Source organism: Simochromis diagramma, unplaced genomic scaffold (genome assembly GCF_900408965.1).
Source record: "Simochromis diagramma unplaced genomic scaffold, fSimDia1.1 OVJJ01000822.1, whole genome shotgun sequence".
Taxonomy (NCBI): domain Eukaryota; kingdom Metazoa; phylum Chordata; class Actinopteri; order Cichliformes; family Cichlidae; genus Simochromis; species Simochromis diagramma.
This window is the reverse complement of record NW_024387520.1, coordinates 5160757-5173074: the sequence shown is the minus strand read 5'-3', so window position 1 is coordinate 5173074 and position 12318 is coordinate 5160757. Positions and strand designations below refer to the sequence as shown.

The 12318-nt window shown below is 42.4% G+C and overlaps 1 protein-coding gene across 1 annotated transcript in view; it reads left to right on the top strand.

The window, feature by feature from the left end:
- cemip2 (cell migration inducing hyaluronidase 2) overlaps nucleotides 1–12318 on the top strand; it is a gene marked incomplete at its 5' end in the record, with an annotated part of 53854 nt that overhangs the window by 26599 nt on the left and 14937 nt on the right. The window contains 4 exons of the mRNA XM_040019812.1: nucleotides 164–336; nucleotides 1096–1287; nucleotides 2318–2487; nucleotides 3958–4170. Of these exons, the coding sequence (XP_039875746.1) occupies nucleotides 164–336; nucleotides 1096–1287; nucleotides 2318–2487; nucleotides 3958–4170 (748 nt within the window). The remainder of the gene's footprint in view (nucleotides 1–163; nucleotides 337–1095; nucleotides 1288–2317; nucleotides 2488–3957; nucleotides 4171–12318) is intronic.

Below are 12318 nucleotides of genomic sequence, written 5' to 3'. Positions count from 1 at the left end.
GTAATCGGGTTCCTTGTCGAATTATTAGTTGCAGCTAGGCTTTAAGCTCTTTTTTTTTTAAATTTTTTTTTATTATGATTTCTTCGAAAATAATGTGAAACTCATGACTTCCTCTTCTTTTCCATTTTCTCTGCGACCTTCCTTTTAACTCCTTCGGTCTTTCCAGGCAGGCGTGGGCTTTGGTTTCCGTGATAGGCGGTGGAAATGCATCATGCTCGGAGGATGTTAGGGAACACGAAAACCATGACACAGGAGGAAGAGCTCTGGCAAGACGGAACTTCACCACTGTTAATGGAGTGGGTTTCTCGGTCGCTGCCTATAGCGAGTGGAAGACCGGTAAGAAATAACGAAATCCAAAACGAATCTCAACTTCTGGTATTTATTCCTAATTAATTCTTGCTTTCTCGTGAACTTTTGAGAAGCTTAAGTCAAAATTAGTGCTCAGTGGAAATGAATTTTTTCAGAACACAGTTTTATAGAGATGCGTGCATGGCAATTTATTATTATTTTCTCTGACCTTTGCTTTCTACCATGACCTTTTTAAATTCTTAAGTGCAACGTGCCATACTCTGAAAACCATGGCCAGTGGGAAAATAAGGCAGAAACATCAAAGAAATACCTGCTAAAGAACACATTTACCCTGCTGTGACCAGGCTAATGTTGGCTAACTAGCAATTAGAACATGAGCTCTAGTTAGCTGGGGTATTTGTACTTGTTGCCATAATGAGCTGTGAGGTCACTGCAGTCTGGTCCTTGGTTATTTATTTATTTCAAAATAAGATGGTAATGAATCAATGTGTGACACTCTAAATGGCTTTTATTTTAAAAAGACTTTTTGGGAATGCCACAAACTCACGGCTCGCCCTCAACAGGGAGCCATCACTTTTTTACTCCCTTCAATAGTTATCTTTATAGATTACATTTTTTTTTCTTTTAGTGGACATAAAGGCTTTATGTCAACAATCTTGTGCTAGAAGTCAAATCAATGTTTTCTTTAATTGCAGAAGACTACAAAGCGTTAGCCTTCCTCCCTTTGTCGTGCTGTGCTGGACCTTATGTTTCATTTAAAATCCAATATTGTTCTGTACCCCTCAGGTGTCCCTACTGCAGGCTTCCAGGTGGATGCTGTGGACCAGGTGGTGCTAAACCTGCAGGATGAAGTGCAACAGACATGGCTACCAGGGGATCGCATCGTAGTTGCCAGCACGGACTACTCAATGCACCAGGCTGAAGAGTTTACCCTGCTGCCCTGCCCTCACTGTAACAGCCGACAGGTCAAGATACAAGGTGAGAGAGAGAGAGAGAGACGGCCATTGGTTTCTTCAGCTGTGTCAATATTTGCCCTGAGGGGTTATTTCTTGGTGTTTGGGAGCTACTGTCACAAACAGTACAAATAGGAACTGATGTAGAGAAACATTTCATTTTTACAAAACCTGTGTGAAGACTAGTAAAAAATCACTTATGCTCCTTTGTAGTTAATAAATGTGATTAGTAGACGTAGGGCCATTAATCCTTCGGTCCGGCGGGATCTCATTTCCTTTTCAGCTGTTATGGTGACGTAAGATTATTGGAAAATGCTAAGGAGAGATTGTCAGCTTATTTCTTTTAAAAGCAGGGCCATCTTATTATAACCACGGGGCGGTTTATGGATTTGGATGCATCACCCCTTCTTCACCTCCTCCTGTTTTCTATTGTTACGTTAATAAACTACACTGACAGTTTTGCAGTTTGTCCATCTCTTTATCAGACATGTTTCCTGATCTCATTCCTCTGTTGTCAACTCCCTTCCTGGAGAGAAGGGTGTGTTATTATGTGTGTGTGTGGGCTGAATTTAGTGTTTCTGTTACCAGGAAAGGCTGAACAGTTGAAGGCCTGAGCTGCCACATATCATCTGTGGCAGAGAGTATTTTGTGTGTTGATGAATGATGTCTCATACGTGTTTGATTACTTTTGCTTTTACATGTGTGTTGGTTTGGTGGGTACTCTTTGGGGTGTGGTTAGTTAATGTTTGAGCGGGAGCTGCCATACGCGCTAAATGTGGTTTACAGTTGAAAGGGTGCTAGGTGATGCATCATCTAAACACAAGCAAGCTGTTATTGTAGTGTTTTAGTATGACTTGTCCCGCCTCAGAAACCAAATCGTGTTGCTGTGATGTTTAATTAAATGTTTCTGTCGCCATACTTCTAATTTGCTTTCACACAAAGTAACAACTTGCACCCGTTTCATGGTTTCTGTACATATTTTTCTTTAAGAGTTTTAAGAATTTCTCCTTGTTGTAGTATTTTGACCTCTAGTTTTATCTGTCTCTGCTGCTCAGGGAAGCCTCAGTATAACCATACCGGAGAGATCATAGATGGCATCGACATGCGTGCCGAAGTGGGTCTCCTATCCAGAAACATTCTCATTTATGGAGAAATGGAAAACTCCTGCTACGGAGACAACATGTGTCAGTTCTACAACCATGACACCTTTGGAGGCCACATCAAGGTATGCATGTGTACCATGTTTAGATATCTTTAAGAGGACCAAAAATTGGAATGATACTATATTTGTGGGGACCAACAGTGGGGACAAAATGCCTGTTGACATGAGTTTGAAGGCATTTTTGAGACTCAAAATGTGGTTTTAGTGTCAGGGTTACAATTAGGTTTTGATTATGGTTAGGCTAAAGGTTAGGATTAGGCATTCATTTTTGATGGTTAGGGTAAGCGGCTAGAAAAAGCTTTATGTCAATTAGATGTCCCCACAGAGATATGAAAACAAGACTGTGTGTAAATGTATTGCACATTTACTTTGTGCCGATCTTTCTGCATGAGGTGGCATGACTGTACTTTCCTGTTAAAGGTTGCTATTCAGAGTCTGTTTGACAGTTTCCTCACTGTGAAGATGAACGGTGCATACATTCTACATTTGTGTACTGCCTATGTGAGAGGTGTTGTTTACCATCACAGTTTCTCTTTTCTTGCACTTCATGTCAAGTTTGAATCTATATGAAAGACTCTTCTTCAGAAGGCTCAGCACAAACTGCAAACGCAGCAGGCACAGGAGGATTAAACATGTAGATTTATCTCTGCTGTCTAGCATGGGTCCCAGTGTAGTCAGTGAGCTCACTGTAATTTTGTATGATTTCATTCAAATTGGTGGCAAATGGATGTAAACATTCCTCAGAGTCTATGTAATTTGCCCCCCATGTGCTAAACAAAAGACTTTGTTTCCATGTTAACAGCTTTCTAACTGTAACCTCAAAGTACAGCAGACGGACACATGAAGCTGAAAAGTCAGCGTTTTCTTTGTAACTAGGCCTTCTATACCGGCAAAAAGCCATCTGTCATGTCTGCCAAATCGAGTTTAGCACAGTTCAGCACCATGCGTTTCATGTTTCAATTCATCTGTCCAGTGAGTTGCCCTTTCTCTTATTTTAAGTCAGGTTGACTCTGTGGAGTGGAATCTACTGTTGAAAAAATTAGTTTGTGTGTGTGTGTTTATGTAAGTGAGGGTGAGGGTCAGTGTTTACTGTGCGTACTTGAGTTTCAGTGAGCTGAAAGGGTTGGCCAATACCTTCTTAACAGAAACCAGATCCTGCTGATTTTGCCATACCCACAAAAAAAGACCTCCTAGACAGCACTGAACATTTGTTTGTATCGTTTTATTTGTATGCATTCATGTGTGACTATGTGCTGTGCGCATCTCTGTGCGTGCGTAACTTTTAATTTATGCTTCTGTAATTCACGGCTTATTCACCAGCATCAGGGGTTTTGAAACTGCTCGACTCACAGAGCACGGTGCCAGATGGGCTAAAGTTTATATCCCAGTGCGGTCACTGACGAACGCAGACAGTTGTAATGGTTTAATTTATTACTTTAGTCAGCCAGCATTTGTTACGCGGACCACAAGTCCGGCGTCATTTGCTTTTGTCGTGGGTGGGAGCTCATTGTACTCTCTCCTCAACACCTACAGATTCTCAGTAACTTCTCATCAGTGCATCTGTCCTACGTGGAGTTAAAGAACATGGGTCAGCAGGCTAGAACAAGCCGCTACCCCCTCCACTTCCACATGTGTGGGGATGTCGACCAGAAGGGAGGCTACGCAGAGGCCACCTTTGTGGACGGACTCTCCATACACCACTCCTTCTCCCGCTGTCTCACCATCCACGCCACCAACGGCCTGCTGGTTAGTAAAGCCTTTTAAAATGTGTTGAATATGTCACTGTATGTGAGAATGTAGAAAACCATACATGAGTCATAGTGTTAATAATGAGCAGCATATTGTGGGAAACTGGTGGTTTGTCACAAAGCTCATCAACTGTATCCTCCAACGCCTGATTACTGTAAAGGCTTGCATCCTGCTTTCTTTTCCCCATCTCCTTTATATTCACTCTCAACCTTTCCTGTTCCATCTCTTTCACACTTATAGAATATCTTAGTCTCTTTAGAAAGATGTAGAAGTTTTTATATAGAGTGGTGTGTTTGGCCTTTTCCTAATTTCCTGTTTTTGTATGTTTGACACAATTAAATGTTCCAGATCATCAAACACATTTAAATATTAGATTACGAAATTAAACACAAATTGTAGTTTCTAAATTAAGATGTTTTATTAAGGGGAAAAAATTCCAAACCTGCATGGCCCCGTGTGAAAAAGCGATTGAACCTAAGCCTAATAACTGGCTGGGCCACCCTTAGAAGCAACAACTGCAATCAAGCGTTTCCAATAACTGGTATTGAGTCTTTTAGAGCACTGTGGGGGGTGTTTGGCCCACTTATATTTTCAGAATTGTTGTAATTCAGCCACGTTTAAGGGTTTTCGAACATTAACTTGCTTTTTACACTTTTACTACAGCATCTTAGTCTGATTCAGGTCACTCCAGAGTCTCCTTTTTTTTCTTAAGCCATTCAGAGGTGGAGTTGCTGGTGTGTTTTGGATCATTGTCCTGCTGCAGAACCCAAGTGTGCTCCAGCTTGAGGTCACGAACAGATTCTTTGATGAAAACAGATGTTTTGGTAGACAGCAGAATTCATGGTTAGATTTACCACAGCAAGTCTTCCAGGCCCCGAGGCAGCAAAACATTCCCAGACCAGCACACTACCACCACCATATTTTACTGTTAGTATGAGGTGTTATGTGAAATGCTGTTTTAGTTTTATGCCAGATGTAACGGGACTCAGACCTTCAAAAAGTTCAGCTTTTGTCTCGTCAGTCCACAGAATATTTTCCCAAAAGTCTTTGGGATAATCAAATGTTTTTTGGTAAATGTGAGACGAGCCTTCATGTTCTTTTTGGTCAGTTTTTGTCTTGAACTCTCCCATGGCTGCCATCGTTGCCCAGTCTCTTTCTCATTGATGAATCATAAACTCTGACTTGAAGCGAGACATGTAGAAGCTTAATGTTGTTCTGGGTTCTTTCGTGATCTTCTGGATGAGTTGTCGATGCTTCATCACTGTTCACAAAGTTTTTTTCCATTTGTGTATAATAGTTCCCATCATGTTTCACTGGAGTCCCAAAGCCTTAGATATTGCATTGTAACCCTTTCCAGACTGACAGATGTCAGTGACTTTGTTTCCTAGGTGTTTCTTTAGATTGTGGCATGTTGTGTTGCTTTTTTTTTTTTTTTTTTTTTGCCTGTCCCATTTGGTTCTTTAGCCGTCAGAATTGTTGTCTGAAGACCAACAAGGATACCCAATGGATTTACTTTGCCAAATGGATCATCACAGCCTTGCCGTATTGGTCCATTTGATCAACCTTTGTTGTTATTATTTATTAGGGGTGCAACGATACACAAAATTCACGGTTCGGTTCGATTCTTTGGTGTCACGGTTCGATATTTTTTTCGATACAAAAAAAATGTTCATGCCTTTTTTAATTTGTCATTTATTAAAATTATAAATATATATTTTAACTCAAAAGTACAGTTTTTAAATTTAATGTTGCTGAAACAAAAGTAATTAAAAAAAAAAAAAAAAAAATATCTCAGGGCTCTCAAAATTTCAAAATCCCTGGTAGCCCTTCGGGCAGGGACTCTTCAGTTTTTGGTAGCCCAAAATAAATGTAAGTAGCCCGAATAAAAAAAAAAAGAGCAATTTTTTGATTGATGTTTTGTTTCCTGTTTTGTTTCCTTTACAATATTATACATTAAAGTATAATATTGTAAAGGAAACAAAACATTAATCAAAAAATTGTTGAAAAACAAATTACAACATTGTATAAAAATTACAATCATCAACTCAAATACTTGGTTCTAATTGAACAGAAATTTCTATGAACTTGTAAGAACTGTGTAGGACATGAATCAGTCTGTGTCAGATCCTGAATTTGAAATTTCCGCTGAAGTCACGGGTAAGAGACAAGTGGAACCAAGATCTAGGCCATTTGCTTTTTGAAGTTTGCAAAGACTGCTAAATTTTGCCAGTGGTAGTTCACTCTTTGCAACATAGTACGCTGTTCTAAACAGATTTTTCAGGTTTATTTTTAGTATGTTATTTGCAATTGGTGTTTGTTCTGGGAAAGATATTGCAGACTGAGCAATAATGCATTTCTTGCATTTCTCATGGGTTCTAATGGGGGCCTTTCTTAAAATTACTGGTCCCAGTAACAAAGACGCTTGTCGACTCAGAAATCGAGAGAAAACCAACAACATACCCGGCAGAACATTATGTTATTTACGCTGGTGCACATAAGTGGTCCGTAGGTGCGCATTCGCTGTCAAAATAAAAGACGCGCACCAGATAAGAAGTTGCAACGCCCGTTTGCGTCCATATAAAAGGCACTTTTTTTGTCCGCTAGAGTGGGATTTTCACGACACATTCTGCACCACATCTCTGTGCGTTCATCATTTGTTTGAAGCCAGCTCACCTCCTGCAACCACTTTTCCGAGAATACGCGCTTCTTTTGTGGTTCGGACTCCTTCTGACATTTCTTTGGAGGTGGAGGAACACCAAAGTAATTGCTTAAAGGAGCTTCTTCGACATCTTTAAGAGTTTTAAACAAATGTCTGTCCTCCTCCAGAAAATCTTATGTATGCAAACACGCGTTGCAACTTCATATCTTGTGCACGTGTTTTTTCTTTGACAGCGAATGCGCACCTGCGGACCACTTATGTGCAGCCCTGGTTATTTAGCTCGTCATATTGCAGCCACAGAGATTCTTTTGTCCATGAAACCATAAAGCTGCACTTTCTTTTTGCCTTATAGTCTGATTTGTCATAACTTTTCCGTTTTGTGGTAAGCTTTTCTTTGGCTGTCACTTCTTCACCCTGACCTGTCTTATTTGGCTCAGCAGAACTAAAATATATATCCTGCTGCTTTTACACACACACACATGCATAACCGTCAGCGATTCTCTGCGCGATCAACCTCTCATATGTTTAAGCTTGCTGCGGGAAATTTCACTTGTCATGTTTGCATAGTAAGCTAACGATTGATAAGACGATGTCAGAGGAATTGGTGCGCAAATTATCATCACTCAGTGATGTCGCTCTCTATACACAGTTCGCGCGATTGCAAAGTGAAAGCAAAAAACAAGCGCAAATTCAAACGCGATTTCAATATGTCACATATTGACAGTGGCTCACCGATGCCAATGACATAATTACCCAGCTACATTTCCGAAAGAATGCAAAAGCATTGACATATATTTTTCCTTCCTACAATAGCCCGACGGACAGGGCAGAGATAGATTTTGGTAGCCCGACTGGAAAAATCGCTAGCCCCGGGACGTCGGGCTAGCGATTTTGCAAGCCCTGTATCTGATTGAGGAATCACTCATCTTTGGAAAAGAGAGTTTATTACAGAGAAATGGCCCTTTCCAAAATAAAAGCTATACTATACGCTTCTTCTGGGCTATATTTTCAGCAGCATATTGCAGAGGTGTGGACTCGAGTCACATGACTTGGACTCGAGTCAGACTCGAGTCATTAATTTTATGACTTTAGACTTGACTTGAAAAAATGTTCTAAGACTTGGGACTTGAATTAGACTTGGACTTGAACCGGTTTACTTGAAAAGACTTGATATTTCACCCCAAATATAAAATTTAACATGCATATTATATAGAGATTGAAAATGTGACGTCATTCAGGGGTAAAACCGCAAAGGATTCTGGGAACTCGTGGCAAGAGGTACTAGCGCACGCAGGCTTTCAATTGAAATCACAGCGATAAAAAAGAAACACAAAAATGGCAAGAAGCTGTTGTATTATTAACTGCAATAGCCGGTCGCATGACAGCCACGGGAAGCCGACGGGTAAAGAGATCGGTTGTTATCGGATTACGTCGTTGAAGAGAAATTGTTCGAGCCATGTTTCCGAAGTAACAAAGAGGCGACGGGTGGCCTGGATTGCAGCCATTCAAAGACCAAATATAACGTCCCAGAACACTCCAGCTCACAGGTTAGTCTGCTCAAAGCATTCCCACAAAGGTCAGTCTGCTGTTGTAGTTAATACGTCATTTTTCTTAACATAATTGGTGATATAGGTTACAAGCAAGTCTGGCGCTGAACAGAAATGGTCGCGCTATGCTCCTTTATTTATTGTGCATAAATAGTGAATTGTCCTGACACAATATTGCGTTTCGCTTCTGTTATTATGGTACATTGACAAAAACATATACTTTTATTCACAGGATAAAACAGTTGTTTTGTATCACTAATTGCCCAGTACGATTACAGCATACAATATTATTGTCACTGCTACATTTCTGTAACGCGAACCAGAAATTACTTCCACTGCTAATTAATTACCGTTGAGCTTAAAGGTCCTATTAATAAACGGTTAACGAATGTGTATTTATGAAGACGATTTGTGAGACTGGTAAACTTATGATACGTACGATGGTCTTTCGTTCTACACGGTGCATTTCAAGGTCCTGTACCCATCCGTCGGTAAACTGTACCTGGGCTTGTTGCAGTGACCTGAAGTTACTATCGTGCCAAACTAGGTATCCCCGACAGAATTTGTTTCCCCTGCGTCGGGAGCACACGCTGGACTGTCCAAATCATGGACAAACAGTATCCCGCATTGTTGATTTTTAGTTTACAAACACTTCTTATAATGACTAACTACTCCTGACATTTTTGAGATCTTAGCTCTTTATACAACGAAGTTATAGTGGGATACAAATAATATCAGGCTGGTCCTGCCACAATTTGTTCCCCCTGTGTAAATCACGGACAAACAGTATCCCACTTGCTGATTTTTCGTTCACAAACACTTCTTATTATGACGCATTTCTCCTGAAACTTTGGAGGATTTAGCTCTTTATATAATAAAGTTACAGGAGAATAAAAATAGTTATTAGCAAAATGTTTATGGTTTATTAAAATAATCCCATCTGATACCCCGTGAGCAACAAATATATAATTTTCTGTTGTAACCCTCAAACTGAATGGTAATGTAACGATACTAATTTTTCACAAAATGAAAACATCAGTACTTCCTGCGTGCTCCCAGCACAGGGGAAACAAATTCTGTCGGGGATACCTACTTTGGCACGACACCGGTCCTACAACCGCATCCAAGAATAACATGCAGCTTATCTCAGAACTGTCGGTGAAAATTATTCTTGGAGCTAGGTTTAATTGAGCTGCATTTTAAAGAGGTGCAATTTCACAATTTGTGTATATTTTCTAAGTTCACTATTTTGTCATGTGTTGAGAAAAACACAGATTTAAAAATTACATGGTCTAATATTTACATTTAGCATAACTGCAACATTATTTTTTCTTATTATTATTATTTTTTTTTTCTTTTTTTTTTTAAGACTCGAAAGGACTTGAAATTCAAAATTTCAGACTTGTGACTTGACTCGGACTTTTACACCAGTGACTTGAGACTCGACTCTGACTTGCCTGACATTACTTGAGACTTGACTTGAGACTTGAGGATAAAGACTTGAGACTTACTTGAGACTTGCAAAACAATGACTTGGTCCCACCTCTGGCATATTGTAGCGGGTCAGGGCTGTTCGGGGTTCTGTTTGTACAGTTATGTTTTGTTTATGTTGCCATAGTGACGGGTGACGCCCTCTCGCTGCGACGGTGTGTCCTTCCGGGGTCAGAGGGCGCCTTGTGTGTTGTTGTTGCTGTGTGGTTGCCGCGCTGAGCAGTTAGCTAGCGGCAGTGTTCTTCTGCAGATGTCAATAAACGGCTGTGCTCCCTGGCTAGCTCACGGGAAGCAAGACCAAACGACACCTCCGTCTCCTCGTTGTCTGAGCTCGCCACATTGGTGTCAGAAGTGGGATGATGGTGGCACCCCATGTTCTGACCCGAGTGACTTTGGTGCGCCAAAAGAAGGCACCTGGACATTTGCAAAGTGAAAGCAAAAAACAAGCGCAAATTCAAACGCGATTTCAATATGTCACATATTGACAGTGGCTCACCGATGCCAATGACATAATTACCCAGCTACATTTCCGAAAGAATGCAAAAGCATTGACATATATTTTTACTTCCTACAATAGCCCGACGGACAGGGCAGAGATAGATTTTGGTAGTACGACTGGAAAAATCACTAGCCCCGGGACGTCGGGCTAGCGATTTTGCAAGCCCTGTGTTACAGGCATAGCCCTTTAAGGATGAAGCCTGATGGGAAATGTATTCGGGATGTGTGTAGCGGGACTGCCTGGTGTGTGTGTGAAGAGAGAGAGCGGAGAAGGGGGAAAAGTAACTGTTAGCTACAGAAGAGACTAAAAGAAAATAAATAAAAGGAATATAATAACTCCCTCGACAGCCAGAGTTGTGTCGGCGATGCTCGCTGTGAGTAAACTGTTTCAGCCCACTGTACGCGGTGTTCGTGCCTTAGAGAAGAAATAAAGTTCGGTGAAGCAGTTTCCTACGCCTCCTTCGATCTTTTTGCTAGCGGAGTTGACCTGTATAGTAAGCTGTTGCCGGCTACGAGTCAGTTACGGAACCTTCAAGTAACTGCCAGAGGTTTCCTTACTACGGTTCGGGGTCGCGGATCTGGCGCGGTAACACCTGTATCTGATTGAGGAATCACTCATCTTTGGAAAAGAGTTTATTACAGAGAAATGGCTCTTTCCAAAATAAAAACTATACGCTTCTTCTGGGCTATATTCTTAGCAGCATATTGTAGCGGGTCAGGGCTGTTCGGGGTTCTGTTTGTACAGTTATGTTTTGTTTATGTTGCCATAGTGACGGGTGACGCCCTCTCGCTGCGACGGTGTGTCCTTCCGGGGTCAGAGGGCGCCTTGTGTGTTGTTGTTGTTGTTGCTGTGCGGTTGCCGCGCTGAGCAGTTAGCTAGCGGCAGTGTTCTTCTGCAGATGTCAAACGGCTGTGCTCCCTGGCTAGCTCACGGGAAGCAAGACCAAACGATACCTCCGTCTCCTCGTTGTCTGAGCTCGCCACATTGGTGTCAGAAGTGGGATGATGGTGGCACCCCATGTTCTGACCCGAATGACTTTTCCCCCGCTGGTCGTGACCGGCCGGTGCGCCAAAAGAAGGCACCTGGACATTTGCAGGACTTTGTGTGGGGCAATGGGGTCGTCGGGGACGACTGACCCCTTAGGTGGGGGGCTATGTAGCGGGTCAGGACTGTTCGGGGTTCTGTTTGTACAGTTATGTTTTGTTTATGTTGCCATAGTGACGGGTGACGCCCTCTCGCTGCGACGGTGTGTCCTTCCGGGGTCAGAGGGCGCTCTGTGTGTTGTTGTTGTTGTTGCTGTGGTTGCCGCGCTGAGCAGTTAGCTAGCGGCAGTGTTCTTCTGCAGATGTCAATAAACCCAACCGTGGCCCAACCTTTTTTGTGCCACGGACCGGTTTATGCCCGACAATATTTTCACGGACCGGCTTTTAAGGTGTCGCGGATAAATACAACAAAATAAAACTAGTACCTGTACCGAAAAAAGGAAGATTTATTCATAACACACGTGAAAAGTCCCAGGAAAACAGAGTTAACGATAAAAACAATAACAAAATAACACTGAAAACCATACATTTCACACCCGAGCCTCAACTCTCGCGGCCCGGTAGCAAACGACTCACGGACCGGTACCGGTCCGAGGCCCGGGGGTTGGGGACTGCTGTGCTAGAGGATGTAGAGAGCCATAGCCCTGTCCACCAGGGCGTGAAGCAGGCATGGAGGAGATCCAGGCTCCAGACATCCAGAGTGCGAGAGCCCAAGGAGGACCACCAGAGGGGCATCCGTGCCCCCCTCCTGGGAAGAGCTGAAGAGAGCCCCAGATGAGGAGTCACCCAGTAGCCACGGAGCAGAAGCCAGAGGGGGCTGCAGTGGCGTGCCCGCCGGCTCAGCCGGCAGCCAGCTGAGCCAGAGTGAACCGAGCCACAGGCCCAGAGGCCGGAGGCCCGAGGGCC